Source organism: Bufo bufo, chromosome 1 (genome assembly GCF_905171765.1).
Source record: "Bufo bufo chromosome 1, aBufBuf1.1, whole genome shotgun sequence".
NCBI lineage: Eukaryota > Metazoa > Chordata > Amphibia > Anura > Bufonidae > Bufo > Bufo bufo.
In genome coordinates this window covers 481,057,625-481,073,244 of record NC_053389.1, presented here as the reverse complement: position 1 = coordinate 481,073,244, position 15,620 = coordinate 481,057,625, and the positions used below count along the sequence as shown (strand labels likewise).

At 40.4% G+C, this 15,620-nt stretch overlaps 1 protein-coding gene across 2 annotated transcripts in view; it reads left to right on the top strand.

Annotated features, from left to right (window-relative positions):
* PTPRB (protein tyrosine phosphatase receptor type B) overlaps window positions 1–15,620 on the top strand; it is a 158,927-nt gene that overhangs the window by 98,853 nt on the left and 44,454 nt on the right. For both annotated transcript variants that reach the window (XM_040409891.1, XM_040409898.1), the window contains 11 exons: window positions 1,601–1,882; window positions 2,032–2,310; window positions 3,032–3,181; window positions 4,009–4,252; window positions 8,983–9,089; window positions 10,551–10,656; window positions 11,713–11,790; window positions 11,872–11,889; window positions 11,986–12,067; window positions 12,730–12,820; window positions 15,235–15,311. In XM_040409891.1, the coding sequence (XP_040265825.1) occupies window positions 1,601–1,882; window positions 2,032–2,310; window positions 3,032–3,181; window positions 4,009–4,252; window positions 8,983–9,089; window positions 10,551–10,656; window positions 11,713–11,790; window positions 11,872–11,889; window positions 11,986–12,067; window positions 12,730–12,820; window positions 15,235–15,311 (1,514 nt within the window). The remainder of the gene's footprint in view (window positions 1–1,600; window positions 1,883–2,031; window positions 2,311–3,031; window positions 3,182–4,008; window positions 4,253–8,982; window positions 9,090–10,550; window positions 10,657–11,712; window positions 11,791–11,871; window positions 11,890–11,985; window positions 12,068–12,729; window positions 12,821–15,234; window positions 15,312–15,620) is intronic.

Sequence of the window (15,620 nt, the reverse complement as noted above, 5' to 3'; positions counted from 1 at the left end):
AACTTCAGGTTCACATAACTTTTGTTCACATCCATAAGAAAACACTGCGATGCAACTCAGTACAAGCACAACTTTGATACAACTGCAATGACACACAATCTGTACCACTTGTATTGGAGTCCTATAAGTAAAAACTACAAAGCCCAAGTTGGAAAACAGTTGTGTTACACAGTTTGGGTCTTGCCACGTGAGGCTCCTGTGGCCAGGATCAGGGCCGTCTTTACCAAGGGGCAAAAGGGGCAGCTGCCCCGGGCCCAGTTGCTCCTGGGGGGCCCAAGGCAGCTGCCTCTTGAGCCCTGCTAGCCACTGCCCCGGGTGTCAGGCTGTCAGCTACACAGGGCGTGCTGCCATGCCATGCCTGCCGGCACTCCAGGCAGCGTACTGTGAGCTGTGATTCTCTAGGACCTTAGATGACATCATCACCATGTGACCAGTAACCTAGCAATATTACTGGTCACATGGCTATGAGGTCATCAAGGTCCTACCATGAGTGTTGTGACAGAAGTTTGCCTTAACTGTGGAGCTTTTTTTGTGAAGATTACATCAGAAAAAGGTGACAGGGTCTGTTATGCTAATATACTGTAAACTACTGTATAGTGGGGGCCTGTATAGTGTGGGGGCCTGTATACTGTGGGGGGCTGTATACTGTGGGGGACTGTATACTGTGGGGGGCTGTATAGTGTGGGGGCCTGTATACTGTGGGGGCCTGTATACTGTGGGAGGCTGTATAGTGTGGGGGGCTGTATACTGTATATTGTGGAATGCTATACTGCTGTACAGTATACTGTGGGGGGCTGTATACTTTGGGGGGGCTGTATACTGTATATTGTGGAGTGCTATACTGCTGTACTGTATACTGTGGGGGGCTGTATACTGTGGGGGCTGTATACTGTATACTGTGGGTGCTGTATATTTTGGAGTTCTATACTGCTGTACTGTATAGTGTGGGGGGCTGTATAGTGTGGGGTGCTGTATCATGTATAGTTTGGGGTGCTGTATAGACTGAGGTGCTATACTGCTCTACTGTATACTGTGAGGTGTTGTATACTGTGGGGTGCTGTATACTGTGGGCTGCTATACTGCTCTACTATATACTGTGGAGTACTGTATAGTGTGGGGTGCTATACAGCATACTGTGTGGTGCTGTATACTATAGGGTGCTATACTGCATACTGTGGGTTGCTGTATACTATAAGGTGCTATACTGCATACTGTGGGGTGCTGGGGTGCACTGTAACGCTAGGGTGAGCCGAGCCCTGGTCTCCTTCCTGCAGAGCGGTGCCCACTTCCAGCCTGAGCCCAGCGGCCCAGAGCACTGATCCTGAGCCGCTGAAGTCTTCAGAACTGGAAGTATTTACAGTCATTCACTGTACTCTACCAGATGAGTGGATTTTTTTTGTGTGTGTTGTGATGGAGGGCGTGATTGCATGCTAAGGTGTGGGAAGGCGGGATCCAGGGGGCCCAAGTAAATTTTTGCCCAGGGTCCAATCAATATTAAAGACGGCCCTGGCCTGGATGTTATGTCTTGGATCATAGTTCCGCACTATGCAAGTTCTATTTGAAGGATTTTCTTCTAATATTACACTGTTGTCTTTTATAGCTCCACAGCCACCCAATTCAGTGTCATTTACGGATGTAAAGAATACCTCTCTATCCATAACTTGGCTGGGACCTCCAGACTGGACAGACTATGATGACTTTGAGCTGCAGTGGATACCTACAGATCCACTAGTGGTGTTTAACCCCTACAGCATTGGCAAGTCCAATGGAAGAATTATCACTGGCCTTCGACCTGGGCGTCTCTATACCTTCAATGTAAGGAGTGTCAGTGGCAATTTAAAGAAGACTTTTAGCTTGCCTATTACTGGAAGAGTGAGAACAAGTAAGAGATTTCATTGGATTAAGATATTTCATGAAACTGTTCCATGTCAATTAGATCCTTTGTTATTGCATTTTTCCTTTTCTGGGTGATAATTTTGGTTCACAATGTAAAATGGAACTCAATCAAGACTCTTTAATCTTTTGTTACAGAACCTGATAAGATACAGCATCTTCATTGCCGACCTCAGAATTCGACTGCCATCTCCTGTTCATGGACACCTCCAGATTCTGACTTTGATGGATATACCATTGAATATAAAAAGAATGGATCCGATCTAGTGGAGTATTCCAAAAGAATTGAGAGGCACAAATCAGCCCTTACAATAATGCACCTTGAACCACATAAGAGATATGTTGTATCTATCAAAGTGCATTCTGCTGACATGATAAGTCAGGTGGTAGAAGAGAGCACCATAACCATGATAGATTGTAAGTACTGACAACACAAGAAATAGGAACAGATATGAGCATACTTGTCAACTTCTTTATATTGGCCTCTGGGAGGCCAACAAGTGTGGCATGCAAAATACACTGGAATATTTTTATTCTGGCAGTCACATTCCCCTTTCACTTTTCAGGAGTTACCAGGCAGCATCTGCTTCGCCCGGGAGATTTGCCACAGTCCTGGAGGACTCTAAAATGGGCCTCTTGGATGTTTGAGGAGAGTTGGCAATTATAGATATAATGTATTAACAACTAAAAAAAAAAAAAAAGGAACTGTAGTGTCATACGTACCTACTACCTCCTGTGGCCATAGATGTTGACGCTTGTTATACCAAGTGGCAAAATTTCATTTTTAAAATTAGACTAGAGTTGTTATTATTATTATTATTATTATTATTATTATTATTATAGTATTCTTATAATTGAACAGTGCCATGTTTTCTCTGAAAATAGGATAATCAGCACAAATCCCATCCATGATTACTTGGCTTTTCCTGATACTTTGTTTAATTTTCCTTCTTACCATATAATTGGTGGTCTCATGGAGCTAGCATCTGACAAGCACCTGGTAGAATGTTGCACACCACATGCCTGTAATACGAATATGTTCACATGCATTATATATATATATATATTTTTTTTTTTTTAAAGTTTACATTTTTAGTACATTATCTAATTGTTAAATAAAACATTGTGTTTTTTCCAGGCCCCCCTCAACCACCTATTCATGTCAGAATAAATAGAAGAGATGCTTTCATTAGCAAGTCATCAATCCACTTCAGTTTTAATTGCAGCTGGTTCAGTGACACCAATGGAGCTGTCAAATACTTTACTGTGATTGTGTCAGAAGCAGATGGTAAGATCATGTTAAATCCAAAAGTTCTGCTATGTAGTTTTTACAAAACTTCATGAGAAGCCAAGATCTATTGCTAAGAGATAACAAGACTTAACTTTCAATCCAACAGATCTTGATGTAAATCCCTGATCAGGGACAACTAGACATACCAGTCATGGTTATGTATTAAGTGCTTGCTGCTTTTAGCCCAATGTTGAAAAAAGTATAATTCACATTATTGACAAGATACAGTTACATGTTTAAAACTTTTATATGTATGCAAGGGTGGACGCTTAAAGTGGCCCTGGAAAAAAAAATTTTTAAAAAAATTTTCCCCTTGTTGTAGACAGGTCCATATTGACAAAAGATGGCACAACACAAATAGGCAGGGATAATAGAAGCAAGACCGTAGGGTAGCACAAAATGTCGCCCTAGCAGAACCAAGTACTACAGTGCAGCACAAAATACTGCCCCTCTTGCTTGCAGTATTCAACTGTATCACCATCCTAAGGTATTCAAGAGGCCACCTGCGGCCACCGGGCAGGCACATAAGTACCTGATGCCCCTAGCATTTATTACATCTGAGAGCATCAGATCATTAGGTAACTAGCTGGCAGCTCAACAAGCCCCCTGGGCATCGGCCCACTTGGTAATTTCCCTGTAGGGTCTATGGCCATTCCACCCCTGTATACTTGTGGAAAGTATCTCTTCACGATACAAAGATAGTAGATCAATCCGTAGTGTTCCTGTATATTGATAAGCTTTGCGCAATCATTATAATTAAAATAGTATAGCTGAAAAATGCATTGCTACAATGTTTTGTTTCAATATTGTTCCATTTGTGTTAGGCAATGACAATCTGAAGCCTGAGCCAATGCATCCACTGCCAACATACACCGATTACAAACAGAACAGCTCCATCAAAATCTATCAGACGGACTACTTTCCAAGCAGATGTAGCGAATCTCCAGACTACAATGTCCAAAGTTTTAAAATTAAGCTGGGCGGTGAAATTGAAAACTTGGGAGGAAAATGCGATCTTAATCAAAAAAGATTCTGTGATGGACCCTTGAAACCAAAGACATCGTACAGGTTAGCCACAATGAAGTTGATTTAGCCAAAGAAAAAAAAAAAGATGTTTTAGCTTGTGAACAACATGTCTTCTAATATTAGTGTATTTCTTCTAATATTAATGTATAGTGTATTTCTGTTAAATCGACATTCACATCAACTTCTGAATGAACCGAGAACTTACATAGTGACCTCCTTTTTATCTTTTCAGTTGCAGATATGCCAATTCCCAGGCTCCTACCTTCTACCATGCAAGATGGCTGCACTGCCTTTCAGACTACCTGATGCACACTGTAGTTCAAGATACTTCTTGCATCCCTCGGATTGGCCAGCATGGTCATGTAAGTAGTGCTGACCAATCCAAGTGCAGGGCCGGACAAGCAGGAAGTGTCTTGGACTACCGATGCACAGTGTATATCAAGTAGTTGCTGCCAGCTTGGTTGACAGAACAGTAGTCCGTGAATTGGTGGATCTGGAGCCAAAAAGATGAAAAGGTAGACACGATGTGTTATGTTCATTCCCCAGTTAATGTGATTTTTTTTTCTTTTTGAAGCAAAGGGTTATTTCAAAGGCTCTGAACAACTTTATAACGTTTTTAATTGCATGAATTTTAGGCTAAAAAATCTTTTGAATAGGTTTGTACCTATTTTTCATCTGCAACCATGATCCTCTTAGGCTAGTTTCACACCTCTGGTGTGAATTTCGTCGGGCTGTTCCGGCAGACAATGCCGTGAATCGTCCAGACACAAACCACAGCATGCAATGGTTTGTGTCCGGCCGATCCTCTGCATTGTGTGCTGGAACATGTCCAGATCTCTGCCAGACCCCATTACACATAATGGGGCCGGCAGGCATTCTGTTGGCTTCTGGCAGTGCATTCTCTGCCAGAACAGCCTTCCGCAATTCACACCGCAGATATGAAACTAGCCTTAGCTGATTTTTTATTGAATTAATGTTCAACTCAACTTAGAAGATTGTTCAGGAAATGACAGAGAGCCTGGAGACTGAGCACAGATTTTGGTGAATAGCATTCTGCAGCCTGATATGTCTAGGAATACATGCAAGCTGCAGAAACCAAACTGTCCAACATTTTTAATAGAAAACCTAGTACAAAATTATTTATAGTCAAAAATACATGCATTTAATTAGAAATTGAACTAAAGGTGTCCATTGCCTTTAAGAATATTTTGCACATGTCATCTCTCCTTCAAAACACATTTGACTTCATGTATTAAAACTGTCCATGTTGCCATAGCAACCAATGCACTTTAATTTTTTTTTGCTATGGGCAGTACAACTATGATAAACAGTTCAGACCAAAAAGGTTCTATGATGCCAGCAATACTCACGGCCATAAAAACGCTTGACCTGGGAATTTATTATGCACTCTTTGTGTTATGAACCATCCTGCTTTCCTTTGACATATACTGTAAGATGCTATAAATTGCAGTAGCTCAAAGAAAACTTTGTCAAGGTCAACATTCATCCAGGAACAGAGGAGACTCTAAAAAGTAAAGGAAAGGCAGTAAAACAGCAGAATTTAGTTAGACTTTATTTACATGCAGCAGATTTGTTTCAGAAATGTCTGTGTCTGTCCCATTCACCTGAAGGGACCTTGAATAAACAGTACGTGCCAGGTGCAGGTCTGTTACACATTTTACGCTGGGGATCCAGAGCTTCCGATTATGCCTCTGGCCCTGAGATAAAGTATTTAAAAATGGCCTCCTTAGCTGAAACAGGTAAGAAACTACTTTGTAGAATTATGAAGCAGTGAAAGTTGTCAGAAGTTTGGCAATTTTCATATGGAGCTGGAAACATTGAATTAATTTGGCAAATTAGCTGGTAGTTGACAGAATTAATTTTACTTTGCAGACAAGTGGGAGTTGCTGAAGCTGTTCTGCTTGTGCTTGGGAACTTCAGATGTATACCATTCTTTCTGATATCCTCTGTCAATTCCCCAGCATATGTCCCTGTTTTTCCTGAATGTCTGACAATACGCCATTATTCAGTCCTTCCAGTTCTACACTGTAGTTTTGAGAATGTATCTTAAAGGAGATATCCCATGAAAAGTGTTACTATGTAATGAACAGGGTAAAATAAAAATAAAATTAAATCAAGTAATAGTAATATACAGTCCTGATCAAAAGTTTAAGGCCACTTGAAAAATGGCAAAAAATCATATTTAGCATGGCTGGATCTTAACAAGGTTCCAAGTAGAGCTTCAACATGCAACAAGAAGAAATGGGAGTGAGACAGAACATTTTTTGAGCATTCAATTTAATGAAAACACTGAATAAACTGAAACAGGCTGTTTTTCAGCTGATCAAAAGTTTAGGACCACACCTCCAAAAAAAAACGAAACCCCCCCAAAACAGAAATCCAACTTCCAAACATGAACTCAGTAATGAGTAGTTCCTCATCGTCATCTTTTTCTGACTGTGGATGCTCAAGAGTGTGGGAATCAGGGCAGAAGATCTCCTCATGTCTCTCTTCAAGCGGGCTTGGCAAGAGGGCCAAATCAAGGAATGGCGATGAAAAGAGCTTCTCGGAATGTCCGAGTGTGGGATCACTTGTTTGCCAAGACTCTCCATGGTAGGAGGAAGGAGGATCAGGGTGAGGATTGTGTTGACCAGACTCTTGGCTACTGAGACTGGACTTTGTGGAAGACAGGGTGGTGCTTAACCGACTGCAAGCATTATCTGCTGCAATCCAACCGACCACCTGGTCGCACTGGTCTGACTTCGAGAGTGGTGTCCTGTGCCGCCCTGCAAACTGGGACATGAAGATAGGTATCGTGGATGAGTGTGTTTCTTGTGCTTTGGCAACAGGCACAGTTTCACTGCGCCCAGGGCCATGGCCACTGCGTGCACCATCAGCAGCACGGCCACTTCCCCGTTCCTTACTGCTCGCCTTGAGCATATTAAATGGTATATATGCTTGCAAGTATGTCACACGTAAGGTAGCGCAGGTTTTGAAAGTGTATGCGCAAATAAATTAAACTGAATGTCACAGATATTTAGGATGCTCAAACGTTATACAGGAGATGTAGCACAGGTAATGTCGCTGTCACCAGCGGCGAAAAAATTTAACTGAATGTCACTGATATTTATGATGCGAAAACGTTATACAGGAGATGTAGCGCAGGTAATGTTGCTGCTGTCACCTGCGGCTAACGTTATACAGGAGATGTAGCACAGGTAATGTCGCTGCTGTCACCAGCAGCCAAACAATTGCACGCAATTTAGCACACCCGCGTTTTGGCTAGCCAATCACTGTAATGCCAGTAAACAACATGGCTACGGCATTACAGTGAGTGGCACTATTTCCCCGCACGTTTATTGGCTGCGTAGCAGCGAACAAACGTGCGGAGAGGAGACTCGAGCTCGAGTAAAAAAGGTGTTCGGCTGAGCATGCTCGCCCAACACTAATATACATTCAATAAAATTAATATTTTTTATGTACATTACATTTTTCTCTCTGGTAGCACCCCCTGTTGTTTATAACTCTGGTCCATCTTCTCCTACAATCAGCTGTTTGAGAGGGCACCGTTGCTCGCAGTAGCATTGCGGTCTTCTCTCATGTCCCCAAGCACAGCGCCGTACATTGTATTGTGGCAGTGCTTAATATCACAGTCCAGCCCCATTCATTTCAATGGAGCGGAGCTGCACCTAGGCCACGTGGCCGATGAACGTGTCATCGTTGGCTACTGCAAAAGCTGCTATCTTCTCAAACAGCTGATCCGCAGGGTCCCCACCAATCAGACACTGATGACCTATCCAGAGGTCATCAGTTTAAAAACCTCAGAAAACCTCTTTAAAAATATTGTACTTTGTATATTTTATAATGCAAGTAGATAGCAGTATATTCAATTATTATATGCTAGTAGAAATATACTAATACTTAAAATTACCACCTACTAATTTAATCATACAAGGCTATGTTCACATCTGCACCAGTTTTTCCATATTTCATTTCTATTCTAGAAACAGAAAAGGTGTTGCCGAACAAAATGGTACAGCCTGCTGCACTATTGTGTCCAGAATGGAATCTGCGATAGAGGCCTCTAATGGGGCCTCCTATATAGACGTAAATCTAGCCTAAAGGCTTATTCACTTGTCGCAGTTATGTTGTGTTTTTTGCTCCTAAAACCTCAGGAAAATGCTGCAGTTTTACTTTGCTTTTGAAAAACTGCACCAAAACCTGTGAGATGGCTACAGTAGTTGAATAAACTATAACACGCTTTTATCATTCATCTTCTCATGAACCTATAGGAAGATCACCCATGGCACCCAAGCCCTGAAGCTTGAGTGGGTCTAAAGGACCCTCTAGCATAAACAGACACATTATAAATGGCCCATGATAAGTGGGTGCTCCATTACTGATTTTACATGGTTCCATCTGGACTTTCTGACATTTTGCAAATGAAGCTTATTCATTCTGTTGTAAAATGTTATTTTATGTTACACATATTTTCTATTGTTTTCATTGTTTTCATGTCACAGAATGAAAACAATAATGGTTTACAGAGGCTCCATCCTGATCATGCCCTGCTCGCAAGGTTCTTGTCATGTCCTGCTGGTGTAGGGCATTAATGTGGGCCCCAGCTCTCGGAGCCCCATCCGTTATCTGACTTGTCTGACAATTCAGCTGGTCCTTTCATAGGAATATTCCTTTAAATTGTCATTAATATTTAATACTTCAACAAAATGGTCATTTTGGTGTCATAACAGGTCATTTTATATTTTTTGTAGGATTAGCATTAGAGCTTTTACACAGTTGTTTTCTGAAGATCTAAAAGAATTCTCAGATCCGTTGTTCGCTGACACTTTTTTCTCCTTGCCTATCACCACAGAAGCAGGTAAGGAAATGTGTATGTGCTGTGCAGTGATTTTATTTTTTCAGTGCATGTTTATTGTGTCAATTATTAAGAATACAGAGGGCAAGGAGGGAGCTCATATCAGGCAATATAGAAATTTCAGGCAATGTGGAAATTATGCAAATGTAAGGCAGTATAAATCAGCATATTGCGCACAAGAGGGCTTGTGACAGATTTGTTGCAGAAATATCCATTTCTGAACATTCCACTGAGCACGTGTGACCACCAGCACTTGACACATTAGGTGGACATATTAAGAGGAAATCAAAAGAACACTAAGGGTAACCATAACAAGTAGGTAACAGCAATATCTAGAGAGAGAAACAGTTTTAAAAATGTCTTTAGTTTAAAAATAATGTATAATTTCATCTAACAGAGTAAATTATTATTTACTTGTGAGACAACCCCTTTAAGGTAAATCTTAAAGGGGTTTTCCATGAGTAAAATATTAATGAACTATCCTCAGGATAGGTCATCAATATATGTTCAGTGGGGGTCTGACTCCTGACAGCCTGACCAATGAGCTGAGCACCTCATCTTTACTACAGCATACCAACCACAGTGCTCTTCATTGTATAACGGTTGTGCTTGGTATTGCAGCCCAGGCCCTTTCACTTGAATGGGACTAAGCTGTATATAGGCCATGTGACCAATGAATGTGACGTCACTGGCGGTCTCTTCATGGAGGTCTCTTCAAACAGCTGATCTACAGGGGTGCCAGGAACTGGACCCCCATTAATCAGATATCAATGACTTACCCTGGGCATAGGCCATCAATTTTAAACTCCAGGAAGCAGTATAAAGTGTGCCAACAAACAGTACAGTTTACAAACCAGTATTAGGCAACATGAACAAGTTTCACCCTGAGGCTTCTTCCGGGGGTACTAAGATGAAGTGGGAGTAACCAGGATAGCTGATATTACACATTTATTTTTAGCTTCTCACAACACAAATATGAGAGATGCATTCATTTCAGTCAAATTATAAAACTGAGTTGGGATAACTCAATATACAGTGATCCCTCAAGATACAATGGCTTCAGGATACAATATTTTCAACATACAATGGTCTTTTCTGACCCATCGTAAGTTAAAACTAGACTCAACATATAATGTCTCAGACTCAGATCCAACCAATCCAGGTCACTTCTCAGGTAAATCCCCTGTATTAGATGCCAGTTAGCAGCTATACCTAGATGTTATATGTAAGTACTTGCTTTATCTGTCTTAGTCATCTGCTTATTTTTCTTAGATCTTCATTTTCTCTTATCTTGGATGACATTTTGGGGCTTTGGAACCGATTACTCAACTTACAATGGTTTCAGCGTACAATGGTCGTCCTGGAACCAATTAATATTGTAGCTTGAGGGACTACTGTACTTAATATCTATCATATGGTAAGATTGTCTAATAATCATTGCTCTGCTCTTATATGTGTTGGCAGAGCCTCTAGTAGGAGTGATTGAAGGTGTCAGTGCCGGATTATTCCTCATTGTTGTTCTGATTGGAGTCACAGCTTTACTGATTTGCCGCCAGAAATGCAGGAGAGTGTAAGTATTAATGTTTCACATAATCAAAATCTGCTTCTAGAACTTTTATATAAAATACAGGTATTGTGTGCAGAATGGTGAAATGTGTAGAATGGCAAATCATTGAATTTTACATTTTAAGTGAATTGTGAAATGTGAATCATTTTGAACATAAAAGATGTGCTTGGTATTGCAGCTCAGCCCCATTCTCTTCAACGGGGCTGAGATGCACCTAGGCCATGTGACCGATGAACGAGACATCACATGGTCTAGGCAAAGCTGGAGTACCTACTGTGAGCACCGGTGCTTTCTCAGACAGCTGATAACCGGGGGTCCCAGGTGTTGGACCCCCATCGAACAGATACTGATGACCTACCCCGAGGATAGACCATCAGTTAAATTATCCTGGAGAACCCCTTTAACTGCTGAATCATAGTGAATAGTAAACCATAGATCACATCTGGAGCATGTGTGTGTCAAAGAGTTATCCTGACGGAGTGAATCGATGCCAACTTTAAGCTTTAGAATCCTCACACATTGTTAAATGAAGCCAGTGCGATAAGCATGTGTGTTAATGCACCAGGAATTACTTTAAAGGGGTTGTCCGGGTTCAGAGCTGAACCCTGACATACCCAAAATTTCACCCAGGCAGCCTCCCTGCAGGGAAAGGGCTCTTCTATTTACAATAACACACTGCCCAGCAGTGTGTTCGGTGACATCACTGGCTCTGATGGGCTGGCTTTAGCGCTGCCCTAGCCGTTTTACAGGCTAGGGCAGCGCTAAAGCCCTCCCATCAGTGCTGGTGATGTCGCTGAGCTCACTGCTGGGTGGAAGCCTCCATCTGGCAGCCCTAAGAAGAGCCGATTCGTCACCGGAACTCCGATGCTTAAGTCAGGGGGGCTGCCTGGTTGAAAATAGGGACATTTCCGGGTTCAGCTCTGAACACGGACAGCCCCTTTAACACCTGCTAAATCTGTAACACATGCATGGTATCTTGATGTTCTCAATTCGCTGAGTGAGAAACATACTTTGTCATGAGTGTGCTACAGTAAGTACTATGTTATCTTTATATTCCAGCTACGATCAGGGTCAGATCAGAGGACAGTCACACAGAGAAATGACCTCATCTGTACATGTAAACATCGGTCATAAAGGGTAAGTAGAAAGATATGCACTCTTCTCTATTCATAATATTCAATGTAACAAATTTTTATTCAGATTTTTTTTTTTTTATAGGAATAAACGATCCTCCAGGTAAGCAAACATTCTCAATTACCTCCTAGTCATTATACTTTACTTTATTGGGCACCTTACAGTATATCTTATTTTATTCATTTACTTACATTTTAGTCCAATCAAAGCCAACCAGTTTGAGGTTCATTTCAGCAAACTTCAAGCAGACTCAAACTACTTGTTATCCCAAGAATATGAGGTGAGAACACAGAAAATTTTACATCTGCTGTTACTTTGTACTATTAATTGGTTGCTAACTACTGTAATATAATTGCAGATTTGATATTTGGAATTTAATATAGATGAAGGATCGAAATTTTTATAGGTTCATAAACTTTTTTGACTTGCCGTATTTAAGTGCTCTAATGTGTGTTGGTCTCGCCTCTGGGACTCCCACCTATCAGGAGAACTGGCCCCTAAACTGCCAGGTGGGTTGATCACCAGGGGAATTGGATAGAGAGATGACACTCATGAATCTCAAGTAATCCTACAAATAATATAATCCATAGCTTGTGAAGTGTAAAATTTTATTTTTTCCAAAAAGTTGCTATATAAAGTACTAAAAATAAGATTCCATTGTTGGAATTTTACTGCATATACTGCATGGTGCAGTCCTGCTTACAGACTGGATCATCCATTATTACTGGTTAGAAAAGAGCAGTTTCTCTAACACTATTCTTCACAGTGAAGTATTTATAGAGTAATATGTCAGGTTGCAGTTTCAAGAACTTCCAACTACAATCAATTGACGATTCTTCTCTTTAAGGATGTGTCCTGTTGAATCGATGACCCTACAACATGATGCAATGTAACAATATCTCCAAAAGAAGTTAAAGCCATTTTATTACTTTTGTTTTTCAGGATCTTAAGGATGTTGGGAGAAACCAGTCTTTTGACATAGCACTTTTACCAGAAAACAGAGGGAAAAATCGATACAATAATATACTACCTTGTGAGTGCTTTTTTTTTGTCACTAAAGCACACTGGGAAAAAATACTAAGTACTTTTATTTATAGTTTGATCATCACTCTCATCCTCTCATGGAGCAGAGGTGCTTCTTTTTGTGCCTAATTTTTACCCCCCTGAGTATATGCTGGACCAAGAGCAGTTAGAAATATGAGGGTATTTTCACAATTGGCTGATAAAGTTGTACTTGAAAGTTTGTGAACCATTCGGAATTTTCTATATTTCTGCATAAGTTTGACCTAAAACACCATCAGATTTTCAGTCCTAAAAGAAGATAAAGATAACCAAATCAAACAAATACCTGTAAGTCAAAAATATTAGTCATTTATTTATTGAGGAAAATAATCCAATATCATGTGTCTGTGAGTGGTAAAAGTATATGAACCTTTAGGATTAGCAGATCATTTGAAGGTGAAATTAGAGTCAGGTGTTTTCAATCAATGGGGTGACAATGAGGTGTGAATGGGTAACCTGTTTTATTTAAAGGACAGGGATTTACCAACGTCTAATTTTCACAACACATTTGTGGAAGTATAACATGGCAAGAACAACTGATATTTCTGAGGACCTTGGAAGAAGAGTTGTTGATGCTGATCAGGCTGGAAAAGTTTACAAAACCATCTCTAAAGAATTTAGATTCCACCAATCCACAGTTAAACAGCTTGTGTACAAGTGGAGGAAATTGTAGACCATTATTACCCTCCTTGGGCATGGTCAACAAAGATCACAGCAAGAGCAAGGCGTGTAATAGTCCACAAAGTCAAAAAGGAACCCAAGGCAACCTCTAAGCACCATCAGGAGGATACTGAACAACAATGGTAGCATTACAAGTAGAAAGCCGCTGCTCTCCAAAAAGAACATTGCTGCCCATGTTCAGTTTGCTAAAATCACCTGGACTGTTGAGACCAAATAGACTTTGTGTTATGTTTGGAGAAAGGAAAACATTGCATTCCATCATAAGAACCTGGTTTGGGCCTGTTTTGCTTCATTTTGGCCAGGGTAGGTCATTGATGGAACAATGAAATTTAAATTACTGTTTAAATTCTAAAGGAAACTGTAAGGACATCTGTCCACAAGCTGAAACTCGAAAGAACATTGGTCATGCATCAAGACAACGACCCTAAGCACACAAGTCATTATACCAAAGAATGGTTATAGAAGAATAAAGTTAACGTTTTGGAATGTTCAAGTCCTTTATCCAATAAAATTGTTATGGAAGGATCTGAAGCAAGCAGTTCATGTGAGGAAACCAACCCACATAACAGAGTTAAAGCTGTTTTGTATGGAGGAATGGGCTAAATTTCTTCCATGCCGATGTGCAGGCCTAAGCAACAATTGCCGGAAACGTTTAGTTGCAGTAATTGCTCCACAAGGGGGTCACACCAGTTACTGAAAGCAAAGGTTCACATACTTTTACCAGTCACATATATGTGATATTGGATCATTTTCCTCAATAAAGTCTAATTTTTTGTTATTTATTTGCTTGATTTGGTTATATTTATTTTCTTTTAGGTCTTGTGTGGAAACCTGATGCAGTTTTAGGTTAAATGTTCCAAGTACCTCTGTACATTACAGGGATTTCTGCTGAAAAATCCATCTCAGGCCTCTAAATGGGGATATTTCTGCAGCTCATACATGGATTTCTACAAGTCCCATTGAGATGTAAGAGACAGGTGCAGAAATATTGGAAACCAATCTGCCATATGACATACCCTGAATAAAATGACTACTAAGATGTTCTAAGTGTAAATGGAAAATAGTTGTAATTTTTTTAAGTCCACGGATCCGTTGGCCTGACAAGCTAAATTTATTGGGGCTGATTTACTAATACTGTCTAATACTCAGACAATCTAATGCTGGATGATAAATCTGCCCCACCTTTAGACTGTCTATTCTAAGTTTATACCAACTATTTGTTGGCTTAGTTTTAGTCTAAAAATTGCATTTTGTGGTGCATGGTGGTGCATTTAAGACATGCCCTTTTCCTGCAAAGCCGCACCTCCTTTCCGCTAAGCCATGCCTTGTCCGATGAGGTGCAAAAGGTGTCTGAGAGCGTCTAAACTGTTAATAAATGCAGTGCATGGCATTTATGCCAGTTTGAAAACTGGTGCATTTTTAATAGTTAATCTGCCCCATTTTTACCGAATAAGTGACGACTACAATACGAATAAGTGACGACTTATTAGTGGGCAAAGGATACACGAAGTATAGGGTAGAACAAGTCAACTTGTATATAAACACTTTAAAAGTGCAATCTATGGGCAATGATACAAACCTGCACCTTACTAATTGTTTTTCCAAGTATTAGCTAGATATAGTAATGCATTACTGCTGTATTGCATTCTCTTAAAGTTATAGCAATGGCCTTAAAGTTGTTATGTTTTCTCTGCCTTTCTATAGATGATTTCACACGGGTAAAACTCTCCAATGTGGATGATGATCCATGCTCAGACTACATAAATGCCAGTTATACACCGGTAGGTAACAACTTATACTTCAGCATTACATATTGTTGAATGTCTAGCAGTATGTACTGTTGCTTAAGACGTTAATTAGCTTTTATAATAGAATTGCAGATCTACACATTTCCTTACTGTCTAAACTGGTCATAAGGGGTATTTCCAGCGCATGCTGCCATAGGACAAAATTCAATAAGAATTTAATGAGAATATTCTGTAATATGCAGTCCTAGAACAGCCATGGTCAATCAAGCAGTTAAAGTGCAGCATGCACAGCACACAAGACAGTTAATGACAGAAGACTATAAGGCACATGGTGATGTGAAT